This window comes from Lynx rufus, unplaced genomic scaffold (assembly GCF_022079265.1).
Source record: "Lynx rufus isolate CCGP_SWC_20201006 ecotype Redwood Valley unplaced genomic scaffold, mLynRuf1.p SCAF_12, whole genome shotgun sequence".
In the NCBI taxonomy this organism is placed as follows: domain Eukaryota; kingdom Metazoa; phylum Chordata; class Mammalia; order Carnivora; family Felidae; genus Lynx; species Lynx rufus.
Window position 1 is genome coordinate 25,095,202 of NW_025814826.1, and position 19,468 is coordinate 25,114,669.

At 35.9% G+C, this 19,468-nt stretch overlaps 1 protein-coding gene across 8 annotated transcripts in view; it reads right to left on the reverse strand.

The window, feature by feature from the left end:
* Positions 1-19,468, reverse strand: part of STAU2 (staufen double-stranded RNA binding protein 2) — a 308,899-nt gene that overhangs the window by 142,725 nt on the left and 146,706 nt on the right. For all 8 annotated transcript variants that reach the window (XM_047074042.1, XM_047074041.1, XM_047074039.1 and 5 more), the window contains one exon: positions 14,396-14,456. In XM_047074042.1, coding sequence (XP_046929998.1) covers positions 14,396-14,456 — 61 coding nt within the window. The remainder of the gene's footprint in view (positions 1-14,395; positions 14,457-19,468) is intronic.

The following is a 19,468-nucleotide window of genomic DNA, read 5'->3' on the forward strand; positions in this document are numbered from 1 at the left end:
CTTCTGCATGTCGCTGTCCACTTTTCCCAGCACCACTTGCTGAAGAGACTGTCTTTATTCCATTGGATATTCTTTCCTGCTTTGTCAAAGATTAGTTGGCCATATGTTTGTGGGTCCATTTCTGGGTTCTCTATTCTGTTCCATTGATCTGAGTGTCTGTTCTTGTGCCAGTACCACACTGTCTTGATGATTACAGCTTTGTAGTATAGCTTGACATCTGGGATTGTGATGCCTCCTGCTTTGGTTTTCTTTTTCAAGATTGCTTTGGCTCTTCGGGGTCTTTTCTGGTTCCATACAAATTTTAGGATTATTTGTTCTAGCTCTGTGAAGAATGCTGGTGTTACTTTGATAGAGATTGCATTGAATATGTAGATTGCTTTGGGTAGTATCGACATTTTAATGATATTTGTTCTTCCTATCCAGGAGCATGGAATCTTTTTCCATACTTTTGTGTCTTCTTCAATTTCTTTCATAAGCTTTCTATTATTTTTCAACTCTTTGGTTAGATTTATTCCTAGGTATTTTATGGTTTTTTTGTGCAACTGTAAATGGGATCGATTCCTTGATTTCTCTTTCTGTTGCTTCATTGTTGGTATATAGGAATGCAACTAATTTCTGTGCATTGATTTTATATCCTGCAACTTTGCTGAATTCATGAATCAGTTCTAGAAGTTTTTTGGTGGAATCTTTTGGGTTCTCCATATAGAATATCATGTCATCTGCGAAGAGTGAAAGTTTGACCTCCTCCTGGCCGATTTGGATGCCTTTTATTTCTTTGTGTTGTCTGCTTGCAGAGGCGAAGACTTCCAATACTATATTGAATAACAGTGGTGAGAGTGGACATCCCTGTCTTGTTCCTGACCTTAGGGGGAAAGCTCTCAGTTTTTACCCCACTGTAACTCAGTTGGATTTCTATACACTAACAATAAGATATCTGAAAAGGACTAAGAAAACAATCCATTTACAATAGCATCAAAAAGAATAAAATATTTAGAATTCTCTTAACCAAGGAGGTGAAAATTTGTACACTGGAAATTATAAAACACTGCTCAAAGGATTAAATATGGAACAAATAAATGAAAAGAAATCCCATGCTCATGGATTGTGAAATTTAATATTATTACAGTGTCCATACAACCCAAACAATCTAAAGATTTGATGTAATCCTTATCTAAATACCACTGGCATTTTTTAAAGAAAAAAAAATCCTAAATTCACATGGAACTACAAAAGACCTAAGAGAGGCAAGTCAGTCTTGAGAAAGAAGAAATAATCTTAAGGTACCATGCTGACTCATTTTGAAACATTACAAAGCTATAGTAATCAAAACACTGAGGTACTGGAATAAAGATAGACATATTGACCAAAAGAACAGAATAGAAAGCCCAGAAATAAATTCACACACATATGGTCACGTGATCTTTGACAATGGTGTCAAGACTACAATGGGGACAAGACAGCCTCTTCAACAAATGGTGTTGGGCAAACTGGATCTCTGTAAGCAAAGGAATGAGATTGGACCCTTATTTTATACCATATACAAAAAAGTCAACTTAAAATGGGTTAAAGATTTAAACATAAGACCCCAAACTACAAAACTCCTAGAAGAAAATGTAGGGAGTTTCATAACATTGGTCTAGGCAATGATTTCTCAGATATGATACCAAAAACATAGGCAAAAATAGACCAAATGGGATTATATCAAATGAAAAAGCTTCTGTACAGAAAAGGAAACAATCAATAGAGTGAAAAGGCAACTTATGGAATGGGAGAAAATATCTGCAAACCATTTATCTTATAAGGGAGCAAAACTCAAAATCTATAAGATTCCTACAACTCAACAGCAAAAAGATTAATAATCTGATTTAAAAATGTGCAAAGAAAGGACTTGAACAGACATTTCTCCAAAGAAGGCACACAAATGGTCAACAGGTATATGAAAAGATGCTCGACATCACTAATTATCATGGAAATGCAAAACAAAACCTTAATAAAGCAACACCTCACACCTGGTAGGATGACCATTAAAAAAAAAAAAAAAAGGAAGGAAGTTTTGATAAGGATGTAGAGAAATTTGAACCCCTGTACACTGTTAGTGCGAATGTAAAATAGTGAAGCCACTATGGAAAAACAGTATGGATACCTCAAAAATTATAAAAAGAACTGTCACATGAGAAACAGCAATCACACTTCTGGGTGTTTATGCAAAAGAACTGAAAACAAGATCTTAAAGAGATATTTGCACTTTGTGTTCACTGCAGCTTTACTCACAACAGCAAAGAAGGAGAAATAATCTAATGTCTGTCAGTGGGTGAATGGATAAAGAAGAGTGGTGTACACATATGATAGAATATTACTCAGCTATAAAAAGAAAGAAATCCTGTCATATGTAATAACATGGATAAACATTGAGAACATTATGCTAAGTGATACAAAGCAGTCACAGAAAGACAAATACTACATGATTCCACATATATGAGTTATCTAAAGTAGTCAAACTCACAGAAAACAGAAAGTAGAATGGTGGCTGCCAAGGACTGGGAAGAAGGGAAAATGGGGAGTTGCTGCTCAATAAGTACAGAGTTTCAGTCATGCATGATGAAAAAATTCTAGGGATTTGCTGTAAAACATTGTGTCTACAGTTAACAATACTACACTATGCATTTAAAAATTTGTTGAAAGGGCAGGTCTCATGTATGTTTTTAACCACAATAAAAAATAAAATTTAATTTAAAAATAGTTAATGTCCTATGTACCAATATGAACAAGTGGAATTTGAAGCTAAAAACACAATACCATTTACAATAGCACCCAAAAATGAGATACCTATGTATAAATCTAACAAAATATGTAAAACATCTATATGAAGAAAAGTACAAAACTCTGATGAACAAAATCAAAGAACTAAATAAATGGAAAGATATCCCATGTTCACAGACAGGAAGACTCAATATTGTCAAGAGGTCAGTTCTTCCCAACTTGACCTATAGATTCCATGCTATCACAATTAAAATCCTAGCAAGTTATTTTATAAGTACTGACAAACTGATTCTAAAGTTTACATGGAGAGGCAAAAGTCCCCAGAAAAGCCAACACCACAATATTGAAGGTGAAGAACAAAGTTGGAGGACTGATGCCACCCAACTTCAAGACACTATAAAGCTACAGTAATCATAATGTGGTATTAGTGAAAGAACAAACAGATCAAAGGAACAAAAGAGGGAACCCAGAAATACACACCCATATAGTCACTGACCTTTGGCAAAGCAACAAAGGCAATACAATGGGGCAAAGACAGTCTCTTCAAATGATACTGAAATGACTGGACATCCATGAACACAAAAATTAACCTAGACACAGATCTTATGCCTTTCATAAAGCCAGTAGACCCAAATGTAAAATCCAAAACTATAAAACTTCGAGAAGAGATTACGGGAGAAAATCTAGATGACCTTGGGTATGGTAATGCCTTTGTAGATGTAACATTAAAACAAGATCCATGAAAAAACAATTGATAAGCTAGACTTCATTAAAATTAAAATTTCTATTCTAAAAAAAAGACAGTAATATGAGAATTACAAAGGAAGTCACAGACTGGGAGAAAGTATTTGCAAAAGATACATTTGATGAAGGACTGTTGTCCAAAATACACAAAGAACTCTAAAAACTCAACAATAAGATAACAAACACCACAATTAAAAAGGACCTTAACAGACACCTCACCAAAGAAGATATACAGATGGGGGTGGAGGGGGAGATACACATATAGCAAATAACCATATGAAAAGATGCTCTGCATCATATGTCCCAAAGGAAATGCAAATAAAAATGAGATACTACTACACACCTATTAAAAGAACCAAAATCCAGCATACTGACATCATTGCCAAATGCTGACAAGGACACAGAGTTATAGGAACTCCTATTCCTTGCTGGTGCCAATGCAAAAATGGTACAGCCACTCTGGAAGACAGTACTCTTAACCACACGGTCCAGCAATTGTGCTTCTTGATATTTCTTCAAAGGAGTCAGAAACTACGTCTACACAAAAACTTGCACATAGATGTTCATAGCAGCTTTATTTATAATTGCCTAAACTTGGAAGCAACCAAGATGTCCCTCGGTAGGTGAGTGGATAAACGATGATCCATCCAGACAATGGAATACTATTGAGTACTAAAAAGAAATGAGCTATCAAGCCTTGAAAAGACATGAAAGAATCCTAAATGCTTGTTACTATGTGAAAGAAGCCAATCTTAAAAGAGTATGTATCTATGATTCCAACTGCATGATACCCTGGAAAAGGAAAAACTACAAAAACAATAAAAATACCAGTGGTTGTCAAGATTGGGGGAGAGAGGAAGAGATGAATAGGCAGAGCACAGAGGATTTCTAGGGCTGTGAAAATATTCTGTATGATATTATAATGATGGATATATACCATCAGACATTTGTCCAAACCTATAAAATGTACAACACCAAGAATGAACCCTAATAAGGTAAACTACAGACTTGAGTGATTATTATATGTCAACGCAGATTCATCCTTTGTCAAAACACACACACACACGCACACACACACACACACACACACACACACACACACACACTAAACCATTCTGGTGAGTGACGCTGATCATGCAGGAAGCTATGCCTGTGCGGGGATGGGGAATATATGAGAAATCTCTGTACCGTCCTCTCAATTTTGTTGTAAATCTAAAACTGCTTTAAAAAAAAATTTTAAAAAAATAGCAAATAAAAAAGTCTGACATTTTGTAGTAGCACGAAGTGTAACAAAGAAAAGATAATAGTACAGTCGTAAATGTAAATGTACTAGACTGAAGCCTCCCTGAGTTTGAGTTGTAGCAGCAGATAGCCTTTTTCCTTGCTTTCTTGATCTGTAAAATGAATCAGACTAGGGGAACTTGAAAATCTCTTTCAGCTCTAAAAGCCTATGAATCATCTTAACACAAACCAGAAAGCTTGGAATAAAACAATACACTTGAATAACATCACCCAAAAAGCCTGTTGAGTGTTTTCAAAAATGGACTATTACTAAAGTTTTTTAAGTCTTAAGAAAAATCATGTAATGCAGATGGCTGTTCCATTGTTAAAACAAACATTTCACATGCTTTCTCAGCCATTTTAGTGTTTTTACATGATCCACCCAAATATCAAACTGGTATCTGAAACAATAGTTTGGACATTTTCCATGTTATGAAACATCCTAAATGTTTTTTAAAAAAGATTCTGGTAGATGATATACAAAACATTCTTTCAAGAAAATGTATACTTAATTTTAGTGGAATTTCTTAGAAAAAGTATTTATTTTTTCTTAATTATCAGCAAGTGATATATATGGAAATAAATGTGTAGTGGCAAACGCCAGACCTTAGAATCAAAAGACACAAGTTCAAGTCTTTACCACCTCTAACTTACCGTCCCTCAGGCAAATTAAAAAAAATCACCCGAGCTTCAATTATCCTATTTGTAAAATCAGAGGTTGGACATTCTCCAACCTTTTCACACTTAGGACCGCTTGCACTGTTTTTCTTCTATACATACCATATCTCCTGCATTTATTTAGTAATAATAAATCATCTTCCTGTTTCTTCTACCAAAGACTGCCAATCTGAGATTCGGAACAACTTGTGATATGAATTCAGAGATATATTTCTAACTCAAAGCAATAAATCCACCAAGAATGAATGCAATATTTCTATTAGGTTGTTGAAATACCAATAATGACACCTATTATAAATTGAGTCTAGCAACACCAAGCTGAAAACCACAGGTCTAAAAGATACCTAAGAAAATCAACACAGTGGGGAAAAAAGTAAAAACACTGCATTTTTTTCATTTGTTCAAATGAAACCAACAATGTCAGGTACTGTGCTCTCATGCTTTACTTTTTAAATCAAAATAATTGATTCCCTCCCCGCCCCCCAGATTACACTTATTTTTTGTTTTCCCTCCTTTTCTTATTGGGCAGGGTGGTGGTGGTTAACCATGTTTATCTTTCAGATTGATTGGCTTTCGAAGAAGCAGTTTCAACTTTAAAAATTTTTATTGCAATCATGGATAATATCAAACATAGTACAATGCAGTTAATAAGTATTTTCTGAATAAATGAAAGAGTAAATGCTACATCTATTATATGCAGAAGTTTTATGGAGACTGTCTTCACTGCCTCACTGAATCTTAAACCTAACAGCCCTCAACCATACAGTTGCCTGTTGTTTCTTTTTAAAAAGTGCTTTTAGTCAATGTTTTGACTATCCATACTCCTCTCACTTCTCATGCCAAGGAGATTTTTATCTTCTCAATTACTTGTACTCCATGTAGTATGTACAGAAAGATCATGGACTGAGCACTTCTTCATTCACATTTGTTTTGAACAGAGCTTTCAATTTATTCATGTTAAAACACAATAAAGACTCAATGATTAAAACTGGTGCATGAATAAATTAGACAGATGAACAGAAGAGAATAGAAAGTCCAGAATAAAACTAAATACACAATCCTGGGATGCCTGGGTGGCTCAGTCGGTTAAGCATCTGACTTTGGCTCAGTTCATGATCTCATGGTTCATGGGTTCAAGCCCCGTGTCAGGCTCTGTTCTGACAGCTCAAAGCCTGGAGCCTGCTTCTGTGTCTCCCTCTCTCTCAAAAATAAATAAACATAAAAATTTAAAAACAGAATCTTAGTATATAATAACAGTAAAGTTTCAATTCAGTGGGGATCAAAGTTGAAGTCATACTTGAGGTATAAATCCCAGATGGGTCAAAGATTGAAAGACAAAAAAAATAAAACTACAGAAGTTCCAGAAGATAACGTGAGAGTATTTTTTATAATCATACAGTGGCAAAGGCATTATTAACTCTGTTAAGATTACAAGTGCTATATAAGACTATAAAAGATAGACCATTCAAATATACTAAAAATAAAACCAAACTTTAAAAGAAAATTTCACCATAAGCAAAGAGAACTTGAAAAATATTGGCAAGTCATTATTAAGGCACATACACACATACTCTCTTATCAAATAAGAAAGAACAAAAGACCAGCAATCTAACTTTAAAATGAGCAATAGACAGGCCTATGTCAGTGACATAAAGAGTACAGAAATGGCTCAGCAATATACAAAGATACAGTTGATCTCATTCACAATAGAAGTGTAAAATAAAACTACACTGAATACCACATTTCAACGATCAGATTGGCACAGATCCAGAAGTTTGACAGCACCTTGTGTTCCTAAAGCTGTGGGGAAACAGGAAATCTCATATACTGCTGGTAGGAATGTAAACTGTTAAATCTCTACTGAGTATAATCTGGCTACATCTATCAAAATTATATGTGTACATATTCTTTGACTCAGTAATTCCACTTGTAGCAATCTACCCAACAAATATACTAGCACACACGTAAAATGGTATGTGTATGAGGCTTTACCCAGCAGGATAATTTATAATAGAAATATAATGTAAATAATCTAAATGCCCATAGGTTAGAAACGAGTCAAATAATAATAAAGGCCTATACATATCAATACAGAAGGCTCTTCAGGACATATGAAGTGAAAAGAGAAAATTGTAGAATAGTGTGTCTGGAATGCTAGGGGATAAAATAATATGTACTTGAATTTGCTTTTATATGTATAAAGATTCTGGAACAATACAAAAGAAACCAGCCAATCATAAGTTAACTTGTTTGGGGAACAGGGTAAAAACTGTGCTAATTAGGACAAAAGTAGGGGAAGACTTTTCACTTTTCGTACATTATTTATTTTCAGTAAAAAGAAAAAAGAAAAATTAGATTAAGGATTTAATTGAATTTGAACTAAACTCCAACTAAGTTCATAGGTAAAAGGAAAATAAAAGGTAAAAGATTTTTAAAATGTCTATTTGGAGCAGTGGGGAGGACTAGATACTTTGAGGGGCTCTCAGGCTATCCCATTACAGAACACTAGTATTTCTGTAAATCTGAACTTACCCGTACCCTACAATACACAAATTTCACTCCCAGGTGTGTTCCTTGAAACTTACCCATGTGCACCAGGAGACAGGTTCAAAAATGTTCATAGGAATACTGTTTATAGCAATAAAATCCTGAAAATATCTCAGTGTAGCTCAATACATATACAATGGCTTAAATACTATGATGCAACAAATTCATCTTATATTACAAGTGGGAGAAAAAAAAGCTTTAGAAAATACACAGTAATATTCTTTCTAAATCTTTGGATTAAACAATTAAATCTTTTGGATTTAAACAATTACTGTTAAGGATTCATACTTATTTGGTAAAACTATGAAATACAGGGTGAGGGTACTACATATAAAATCCAGAGAGTGTCACCCCTGTTGTGGAGACACATGGGAGGCCAAGGGATATGAAAGAGGAGAATGTAACCATAATGATATTGGTAATGTTCTGATTCTCAAATTGAGTGGTGGGTTCACGAGTGTTTATTTTATTATCATCTTCATAAATGTGTTAAATACTTTATGGATCAAGTTGTATTTTTTCACTAAAGATGGTAACACACGAGTTTAACATTCCTTAGCAACTGTAATTCTGTACTGAATTCAGAAAACTCCATCTTTCTAGGCAAGCTGATGAATAAGTAATTTTGAGGATTAACCTTATTTTCTCCTTCTGCTTATTGTAGAGTTCCTTTGATAACAGAGAAAATCAATTAAGTAGTTATTAATACTTCAATTTTTAACCTCTAGGTATTTTCATCTATATGTCATTACTATCCTCTCTTCCAGGTATGAAAATGCTAGATTTAGAAACCTTTCAATTCCCATAGATCTCTGAGAATAAAGAGCATATATTTCAGATTTCTAGAACAAATTTCCAACATGAAATTTCAATCAGACTTTAAAAAACTATATCTCTTCTTTCAAAAAAAGGTCATAAAAGGTTCTCCAAGGGACTTCAGTATGTAGATAACTGCTACCCTAGCTGTTTACTATACACTACGTGTTTAAATTCAGTCAGTTTGTACAACTCAGGCCAAAGTTTGTGAGTGTTTTAACCATATATATATATTTTCTGGTTATAAAACCAGTATATGTTTATTATGGAAAAAAAAATCTCTGCTTTTCCATATCTTTTAGTTAAGCTTTAGAAAGAAATGTGCCTAATCTTTGTATTCTTCTGGTTTCAGAAAGTCTGTGCTAATTCACAATCCTAGTAGCAGTATCTGAGCACCTGTTTCCTCAACATTTAGATTTATCATTCTTAAATCCTTGCCAATTTTTTTGTTTATTTATTTATTTATTTTGAGAGAGAGAGAAAAGACCACGAGCAGGGAAGGGGCAGAGAGAGGGAGATAGAGAGAATCCCAAGCAGGCTCCACACGGTCAACACAGAGCCTGATGTGGGGCTCAAACTCACAAACCGTGAGATTATGACCCGAGCCAAAACCAAGAGTCGGACGCAAAATCAACTGAGCCACCCAGGAGCCCCCTCCTTGCCAATTTTTATGGATCAGAAATTACATGACATTTATTTTAATCTGCACTTTCCTGATTATGCAATTTTTCATGATTTAATATCTGTTCTTTTCAAATGCCTCCTTAAGTCTTTTGGCCATTTTTCTGTTAGGATATTTACCTCTTACTTTATTATTATTAATCTCTATGTGTCCTTTGTGTATATTTGTCCTGTTGCTATATATGCTGATATTTATGCTGTTTATCATTTGCCTTTCATTTTCCTATGCTGCTTCATGAATTCATTTTTAGTTTTTATGTACCTAACTCCTTCTCTTTTTTCTTTATGCTTTCATCCTTTACTCTTAAAAAATACTCTCATACTACAATCAATAAATGCATCTTTAAATTGCTCATGTGCCTGTTGATGTAAAAAACTGAGAACAAACTGAGGGTTGATGGGGGGTGGGAGGGAGGGGCGGGTGGGTGATGGGTATTGAGGAGGGCACCTTTTGGGATGAGCACTGGGTGTTGTATGGAAACCAATTTGTCAATAAACTTCATATAAAAAAAAATAAATAAATTGCTCATGTGGTTTCCTTTTTAAAAAAACATGTATTTGAATCTTTTTTGTGTAAAAATGAGTCAAACAAGTTTTTAAGTTCGTGGAAATTTAAATTCATTCAATCTTTCCTGAGAATATTTCAGAAAAATATACTATTTTTGTTCATCTGATTAAAGAAACAGAAGCAAGCTTAATACTGCCTCTCTCTTCCTGAGATTCAATGGGCAAGACAAGAGAATCCCAATCCTAGTAATAAAAAGGGCTATAGCTTCTCACCACTCAGGCAAGTGGCTGATAGCCAAAAGGCTATGTTGATAGCCACCAATGCAAAAGGAGGGAAGTATCTTTCTGGAACATTTGGATCTTCCTTCCTTGATTCAGGGGAGGAATAGCATTTCCACCTGCCGTTTCAACAGGTGCAACAGCAATGGCAATGAGGATGTGTCTGTCTTGTTGCCCCCAACTGCTCCAGTTAAATAGCCCTCTATTTATGGGATAGGACTTTGCTCAAAATAATCATCCAGGGCACAAATAGCCCAACAATCTTTTAAAAGTAGATAGCTGCAAGTCAGCTACACTCTTGGATTTCCAACATAGTATTTATGTCCAATTAAATAAGTAACCTGATCGCTTAGTTTAATATTTAAATCCAACCAGCTCCAACTAATTTAGTTGTCTCATTACAAAGTGGTTTGTTAGGGGAGACACAAAAGCAGATTGTTCAGGGTACTCTGCCATAACACTTAAAGAATCTATTAATCTGTTATCTTAAAAGTACAGCCCTCACCCATACCCACACAAAAAAGCAGAGGTTGTAAATACAGTATACAGCATATGGGAAACAAGCCTACAATCTATCTTAAGCCATATCACTGGGATGATGTAGCCTCCTGGTTTCAGGATGTAGATACAGAGTTTAATAATAAATGGATGGGACACAAAAGTGACCAAAAAATGGCAAGCCAACTACAATACTGTAAAGGTCGATAAGAATTCTATCCCATCCCAAAAGTATTTGTCCTGGGTCATCTCTAATGAACCTAGAAGAGCCAGCATATTTCACAGGGGCTAAATAAAACTTTTTAAAAGGTTAACGGAAAAATATTTATGTGAAAAATGCCTCCAAATAATCTTTTAGTGGGTGGATTCAGCACATACCAGTGAATACCTTTGAGCTTAGTCCAATTTTGAATTAAGCTAGAATTCACCTTTAAGAAACAATGAACCTGTTTTTAAGTAAAACCCTGTATTAATAAGAAACATGGAATGTGAATACAAAATAAAAGATATTATCAACTGAACTGTATCTAAATATTTTACAAAGTTTTCCATGAGCTGTCAGTAGATCTTTAAAATCCATGATCTTTTTAAAAACCTGTTAGTCATTCATCTGTAAAAATCTATCTTTTTATGTGTATGCCAAGCATAAAATTGCCCCATGCTAAATTTAACACAAACCTCACATTACAAAGTTATGTGTTCTTGCACTGCAACATGACTATGACAGTGATTCAAAGGGTAAAAACACACTTAGAACAGTCTACCTTTTGCTGCAATTCAATACAATGAAGAAAGCCTGAGAAGTATGCAAAAATTAGGTCCATATTTTAAATCTGCAGGCAATCAAGCCAGGAGCCAGGCTATGCAATCACGATCACTTGCAAAACCATTTAAACTATTTTTTGTTGTAATTGTTAGCAGTTTCTTATGACTGTAATCTTAAAAAAAAAATATCTTCCACTTCAAAAATTAAATGCACATGTACATGAACTTTTTTTGTCTACTTATAGTTAGGTGTTAGCTGTGCCAGGTTAAAATTATCTTCTTTCTCGTTTCCAATTCTGCATTCCCTGCTTTTAATTTTTGTACACTATGGTTCCAAGTTAATTTCATAATATTTATCAAAATAATGCTTGGCTAAGTTCAATTTGTAAAGTAATATAAAGTTTAATAAAGAAAACACTGTAAAGAGTCACTTTATGATACCATTCTGTTTTTTACAAAGTAATATGTTACCTTTTCAGATGTTAGTCAAGAATAGTTACTCGTTTTACAAATGTTAGATCATTAAAGATACTCAGCATTATAAACTGGCATGCGCATTGAATTAGAAGATGTGAAATGAGTTGTTCAAAGTCTGAAAATATGCCAGAGGGGCAGACAGCACTGACCACCTCAAATTCCTCTCTTCCCCCACATGTGCCATCCTAAGAGATGCCTGCTCTGACCTTTGCCTGCAAAACTCTTAACATGGGCATTCTTCAAGGGACAGAAACCACTCAGGGCAGAATTTCAAACTTAGGGAATTACGCAGAAAAGAATCTAACATGAAGGTTACCGTTATATACAGATTTAAATTAATTTTCAGGTAACAGATTCATCACCTGAATGATCAATTGCTAAGAAACTAACTTTTTCCTAACGTATTTCAGAGGACGTGGGGCACTGCTGGAGAGCTCCAGCTATCAGGGAGTAAAACAGTTACATTTCAGAGTGGAGCTGCCCTCATCCTCAGCGGTAACCTGAGGCAGGGACCTGATCAGAGGGAAGGACCCTGATATTGGCTTTCTCACCTCTCGGAGTTTGGAAGGGCTGAGGGATCATATCCTTCTTTCAAATACTCAATTTGAACTACTGGAGACCAAAGAAAGTTCTAAAGTGTGAACGGTTTGGTTAAGTTTTACGCTGACTCCAAACAGCTTTATCACTTCTAACATTATGTCTAAAGCAAATCTTGTAGCATTCTTACACATTTCTGATCACTGAAACTCACTGGCCTCTTTGTGCCATCTCTTCCCCTACTTGCAAGTGAGTCCCAAAACCCCTTAGCACGTTTAAAAAAAATCAACAAACACATAAAATTAAGAGCCAAAATGTCACTGTTAAATGATAGAGTTTGCAGGTTATCTATAATGTGATTTCATGTTAAAACTATCAAGTTAATAACCATCCGACTTCCATATTCAAACGTATAGTGTTTATATTCTTTGAAAAAATATCTAGTGCCAAAAGTAACTATTCCAATACAAACTACAGATACACTGTTCATGAAAAACGTCTGACAGATAAAAAGTGTAAGCGTGGAATTTTTGTTAAGCCTACATAGAATTACGTAATTTTTATTTAAAAAGGGAGGGAGAAGGCATAGAAGAAAATCAACAATCACTATGTGCTTACTAGGAAACAGACACCATGCTAAGTACTTTATATATAACCAAGATCAATTTAATGCTTACAATCCCGTACCAAATAATCATACACCTGTATATTCAAACATCAAAGGAATTAAACACAAACTTTCTGAGAGTCCTGAACTGATTTCCATTTTTTTTTTCCCTTGGGCTATGTGCTAAGCCTATCACATTCATCATTCTTATATAGAGAGACCAAAGGCTCAGAGTCATATTAAATTATTTAAGTTATTCCCAGAAAGTAACTCATGAATACAATTACCTCACTGAAATATTCTTTTCAAGAGGCTCGTTTTGATGACCCAAGAATTCAATTCTCAGAAGTGTGCTTCGATAAAAGTTTGTTACTAATTTCATTATACATCAAGAGATAAGCTGTGAATATCAAAGAATACTGTTCATTATGACAATTTACATATTTAGGCTTAGTCAGCTTCCAGAAGTTGTAAGGAAGAGAAACAGAGTTAGAAAGGATATAAATTTGGCTTCACTGAGGACTTCATTTCATAGGGTCTTCACAGGCTGGCTATTTTGTTTTACCGATTTACAGTAAAATGGTCACATTAGGGAAAATAGATACTTTTTGGGAGAGGTGGGAAGAAGTTAAAGAAAGACAAATGAGCTTCCACAGCTTGATCATGTACCTTTGAAAAAAGAAATAAACTGGAGATTTTTACATGTTGATGACACTATAATTGGAATGAAATTGCTCACAATTTTATGTAAATTTAATAAAACATTAAAAATTCTAACAACTCAGTACAATGTGAAAAATGTTTATTACTATGTTAAATGAAAACACAGTACAAACTTCCATGTATATTATAATTATGTAAAAACGTGTGTGTACCTAAAAAGAACCGAAACATGAAACAGTTGATTTAGTGTATAACGGACTTAGAGATAATTGCTTTACTTTTTTGATTCTTTTATAACAATGTTGCAATAAAAACAACTTAAAAATTAGATCATTACCATGTGGAGTAAATGGTACTATCTCTGCGGTGACTAAACCATGCTAAGAACTTCAGTGCTTATGTCTTCTGTCAGTTCCAGGAAAGCAAACACCACAACTTCCTTGTCTTCCATGTGACATCTCCGGCCCAAACAGATCCAACAAATACCCGGCGCCAGACTAATTACTGGACCAATGACGAACATCAAGTGTAGTTAACATGAAAGTGAAAACTTACTGTTATTTGTTGGTTCAGGAAACCCAGCCTTTGGACCACTCCATCCTTTGTTCTCCCCTGTCTGAAAGATTAAATCAATTGTTTAAATCCAGAGAAATAGATTTATTCAAAAAGAAAAAAGTTAACTGATCAACTAAAGCAGGGACAAAAGTCTCTCAAATAATTATTCTGCTTATTCTATCTCTGATGCGAGGACCATGGACACAAAAGTAACTAGTATGAACAGTATCATTTCTTCCTTTTCTACAGGAGAATCTATTCTTATGTCTCCTGCTTTTATCTGTTCATCTAAATTTACAACTTAAGTAATCAAGAAAGCCCCATATTCAGTACATGTATCATATACAACATGGGCTCTATCTAGATGGTTAAAAAGTAAACAATTCTTATTCAAACAGTAAACAATAATAATCGTCACAAATACTGAAGTGACTAAAAGAGCTGCTTTATCGCTCCTGAGGTCAAATTAACAATAGAAATATTACTGTGTCTGTTCTGTAAAAGTTCTATGACTAGGGTCATGCAACATGGCTAATGACATACACAGAAAATTGAAAACTAAGTCCAAACTTTAAGTAAAACCTGTAATATCCTAACTCTGTCAAATGATTTGATCTCTGTTTCAGATAAAAATACATCCAGAGAAACTAAGATATTTTGAAGTAGTATTTTAGTCAAATTAATAAGTGTCTAACTGGCTATGTTCTCTTTGTGTGAAGCTGGTATTATTGATACAAAGTACTCGGGGGGAAGAGACATATTCTTATTATAATCAGCATTTTATATTTACATTATCAGATGCCAACGTTCAAATGGATTAACTCCACATATAAGCACAAAATACAATTCTAGCAAATAGATTACCATTGTGGAAGGACAGAGGAGGAGTAAACGTTCGTAAATGCAGATGGATGTTGATGGAAGATCTGGGGAGGCCCCAGTTCCACGTTCTCTGTGCTACACAATACGAGATCACTGAGAGACTTATAGTTTGAAGAAAGTGTAGTAAGGAATGAGTCACCCAAGGGAGGGGAAGAGCAGGCAGATTAAAAGAATGCAGATTCTCAGGCAGATGAGGGCTCAGCTGAAATTGGTAATAATAAATTTAGCATTTCATTCCTCCTTTTATTCTACTTATAACCAAGGTTAAGTATTAGATTATATTCCCTATGTCTAATTTTTTACCTTCAACTGAATCTCAAGCCTACTGTTCTTTGATTTCTACCCCAACACTCTAATAAAATTACTTTTGTAAGGTTTCTTTTAAACATAACAGAATGAACAGAAGGAGTAATCTGTCTCTCCCCAAACATCTCTAAATTGATAACCCAATAGTCCATAAACTCTCTCTCCCTGTCTTCTGCCCAACTACCCCCCCAAACAGAATATGAAAGGAGTCAACAGCAGAAGAGAGAAGCCTACCAAAGTCTGGAAGCTGAAAAGCAGATACACAAGTTGTAACTGACCTAGCAGATGTGAATAGGCTAAAACTAGTCTGAAGAGTGAGAAGCCAACAAAGACCTTACAAAAAAGTAAACTGATTTGTGCCCCCAGGATCCCAGAAAGCCCCAGGAATTAGAAGCACACCTGGTATTTCTAAAGATGAATGTTGAAAGGACCTGAAAACAGGAAGACTGACTGGACGTCTTTCAAAGTGCTACGAAATCTCCAGGTCACCTCTTTGACCCCAAAAAGACAGATTTCTTAAGAGGGGTCCTCTTAGAAAAGGCTAAAACACAGACTCTGAACACGTGGCACAGCTGTAGGTGGGAGTGATGGGCCACATTGCAAATGAGGAGATAGAGTCTATCTACACTTATCCTGGAAGAGAAGACCCCCAGTGCCCTTCTTCATTTTGGCCTCAGAAGAAAAAGCCAGGCTTCTGACCTACAAGGAATGGCAGAATTAACACAGGGAAACAGAATAAAACTTCCAAAAAAAGGTTAACATTTTTCAAAGTTCCCAGAGGCATGAAAGAAATATTATAACAACTAAACAAGAATAGGAGGTTATAAAAAGGAATATTCTGAGGATGAAGAAGAGCTCTAGGAGGTCAAAAATACAATAGCCAAAGTAAGCAATTTCAAAGAAGGACTGGAAGACACAGTTACAGAAATCTCCTAGAAAACAGAACAAAAGTAGGGAGAGATGGAAGGGAGGGGGGAAGGGAGGAAGGAAGGAAAGATCAGAAGATTATCCATACGACTAGCAGGCATCCCAGAAAGAAACAATAACAACAATGGAAGGAAAGAAATTACCAAGGAAATAATATAATAAGAAATTTCCCACTTAAAGAATATTTATCTCTAGATTGAAATCCAAATGCAGTGGGGTTCAGGCCTCACTTCCCCTCCAGCCCCCTCCCCTGGTCCCCTATCCCTGGGGTCATTGGTTTAAAAAAAAACAATAATAAAAGGGTTAAAAGAAATCCAAATGCCCAAGGTGATTTACCAAAGAATACACACATCAAGTCAATTATCCATGAATTTCAGAACCCCTGGGAAAAGAAAGTCAGAAAAGCCTAAAGAGGGGAAAAAAACATAAAAGTTTCATATATAGGCTGAAGAATCAGAAGGCTATGGAGTTTCAAGAGTAGTCCTGGGAGGCAGAAAACACTGGTGCAATGCCTTCAGGAATCCGTGAAAAAATTATTTCCAATTTAGAATTATATCTCAGAAAAACTATGAATTAAGTGTGTGGGAAATAAAAGAGTTCAGACCTACAAGATCTCAAAAAATATTTACTTCTCAAGTATCTTCTATAGGGAATCTACTAAAGTATGTGCCCATCAAAATAAGGAAGTAGATCAAGAACAAGAGAAACCATCCAGAAAACAGGCAACTCAACAAGGGAGAGAGGCAAAAAAAATTTTCAAAATAATGGTGAAGAGAAGAACCAAAACAGTAGATCTGCAGCAGACCTATCAATCATCCCAAATCAGAAGAGGATAAAGAGCTCCAAGAAAGATTAAAAACAAAAAAAAAATGAAAAAATTACATGATGTGTTTACTTGGCAGAGAGTCTTAAGAATAAGTTAGAAAGATGCAGAGAAGTATACATGTGGAATATGTGTATGAGAGTTAAGTCTTCATTTTTAAATTTTTTTAACGTTTATTTATTTTTGAGACAGAGAGAGACAGAGCATGAACGGGGGAGGGGCAGAGAGAGAGGGAGACACAGAATCCGAAGCAGGCTCCAGGCTCTGAGCCATCAGCCCAGAGCCCGACGCGGGGCTCGAACTCACGGACCGCGAGATCGTGACCTGAGCCGAAGTCAGACGCTTAACCAACTGAGCCACCCAGGCGCCCCAAGTCTTCATTTTTCATAGCACTCAGATACTCTCTAAAAATGAAAAATTTAGAAATAGCAATATGAACAACCGACAACATAAAAGTAATAGAACAAACAGCTGAAGCATGTGGTAAATGGTTGCCTCTGAAAAAGAAGCAGAAATGGCCAGTAGCAGGGCAGAACAGCATATTTCTGTTTATTATAAATCTTGAGCCCTTATACTATTAATCTTGAAAAAACCTTGACTTTTTATACATATATGAGTATTACTTCGACCAATATAATAATCAAATATAAAAAAGAGTGAAGGGGGCTCCTGGTGGCTCAGTCAGTTTAGCATCCTACTCTTGATTTCGGCTCAGGTCATGGGCTCTGTGCTGGGTGTGGAGCCTGCTTGAGATTCTCTTTCTCTCTCTCTCTCTTTCTCTCTCTCTCTCTCCCTCCCTCCCTCCCTCCTTTCCTCTGCCTGTCTCCCCCACTTACACTCTCTCTCTAACAAAAACAACAGAAAAAATGAAGCATGTGTTAGTTACGTCTTGATGTAGAACAAACTCCAAGATATAAATGAAAGCCCAATATATGAGTGGAAAAGAAAATCAAGATGTAAGAACAGTATACCTTGAAAAGGTGTAAAGAATGTTCCACTTTTCCTTAGAATGTAGAAACGTTATCAATGAGAAAGCACCAGGAAACGTAAAAAATCATAACTTGTCTTGAACCATCAGAGATCTGAGATTGTAAAGCACGTAAGTGAAGTGAATGTGTGTGACAAACCCCTCTGGGGAGAGGCAAGACTCACAAAGTGTTTCAACACTGGTGGAGCAAGGAAGGAAGAGACGCACGTTCTCAATGCAGGTGAGAAGAAAGTACATGAAATGCCAATAAATTCTAAGAGACTGAGTGTGGGCTAGCACGATAATTTAGAAAAACCAGGATCTTGTGGCAGAAGCTCTTTTCCACGGGCCTCTCCTGAACACTGAGGAAGACAATCAGAGGTACAACTGGAAACCAGAGAGAGCCTCACTCAGTGGAGCAGGTATACAGCTGGTGAATGTCTGCCACTGAGAGGAAAGCATGGAACTTTACACACTTCTCCAGACTTTTCTTTTGTACAAAGCAAAAAGCTCAAGCCACTAGAGAAAGGGGAAAAACAAATACCAACTGCCTCTGGGGTAGAGACAAGAAATTCTGTTGCCCCAGAGGCTTAGGCAAAGACTTACTGCTTCTGGAAAAGGAGTAAAAGCAAAATCTACTTGCCCCTGGAAAAAAAGGAGTATAAGACCCTCCTGAAAGCAAGGCCCTGCCCCAATATAAAGCATAGGTCTGAAAATGCTGACAAGGGGACAGGACATTCTCTTGCACCCAAGAGCACCCACAGATCCAAAGTCAAGTTTGGCCACCATGGGGAAGGAAGCAGAAACACTGATAAAAACCCACCTCTGAGACCCAGGCACACAAAGTCTGACTGAGAATGAGGCTGGGCAAGAAATTCATGAACTATGTTCCCGTACCCTCCGCATTCATAACCAAGTAATAAGCACCAACAGCTGACTGCAGAGTATACACAAAGCCCTCACCCCCTGGCACAGTGAAGAAGGACTGCTGAAATGTAAGGGCGGAGCAGAAACACTGAGGAAAAACCCACCCCCAAACCTCACCCCACACAAAGTACAGATACCAGTACTGAAGGAATTTGAAGTCAGTAGTGATGACAGCAGCAACAAAACTCAAAATGGGCTCAACTATGACAAGATGGATGCCACCCTCCACACTAACAGTCTG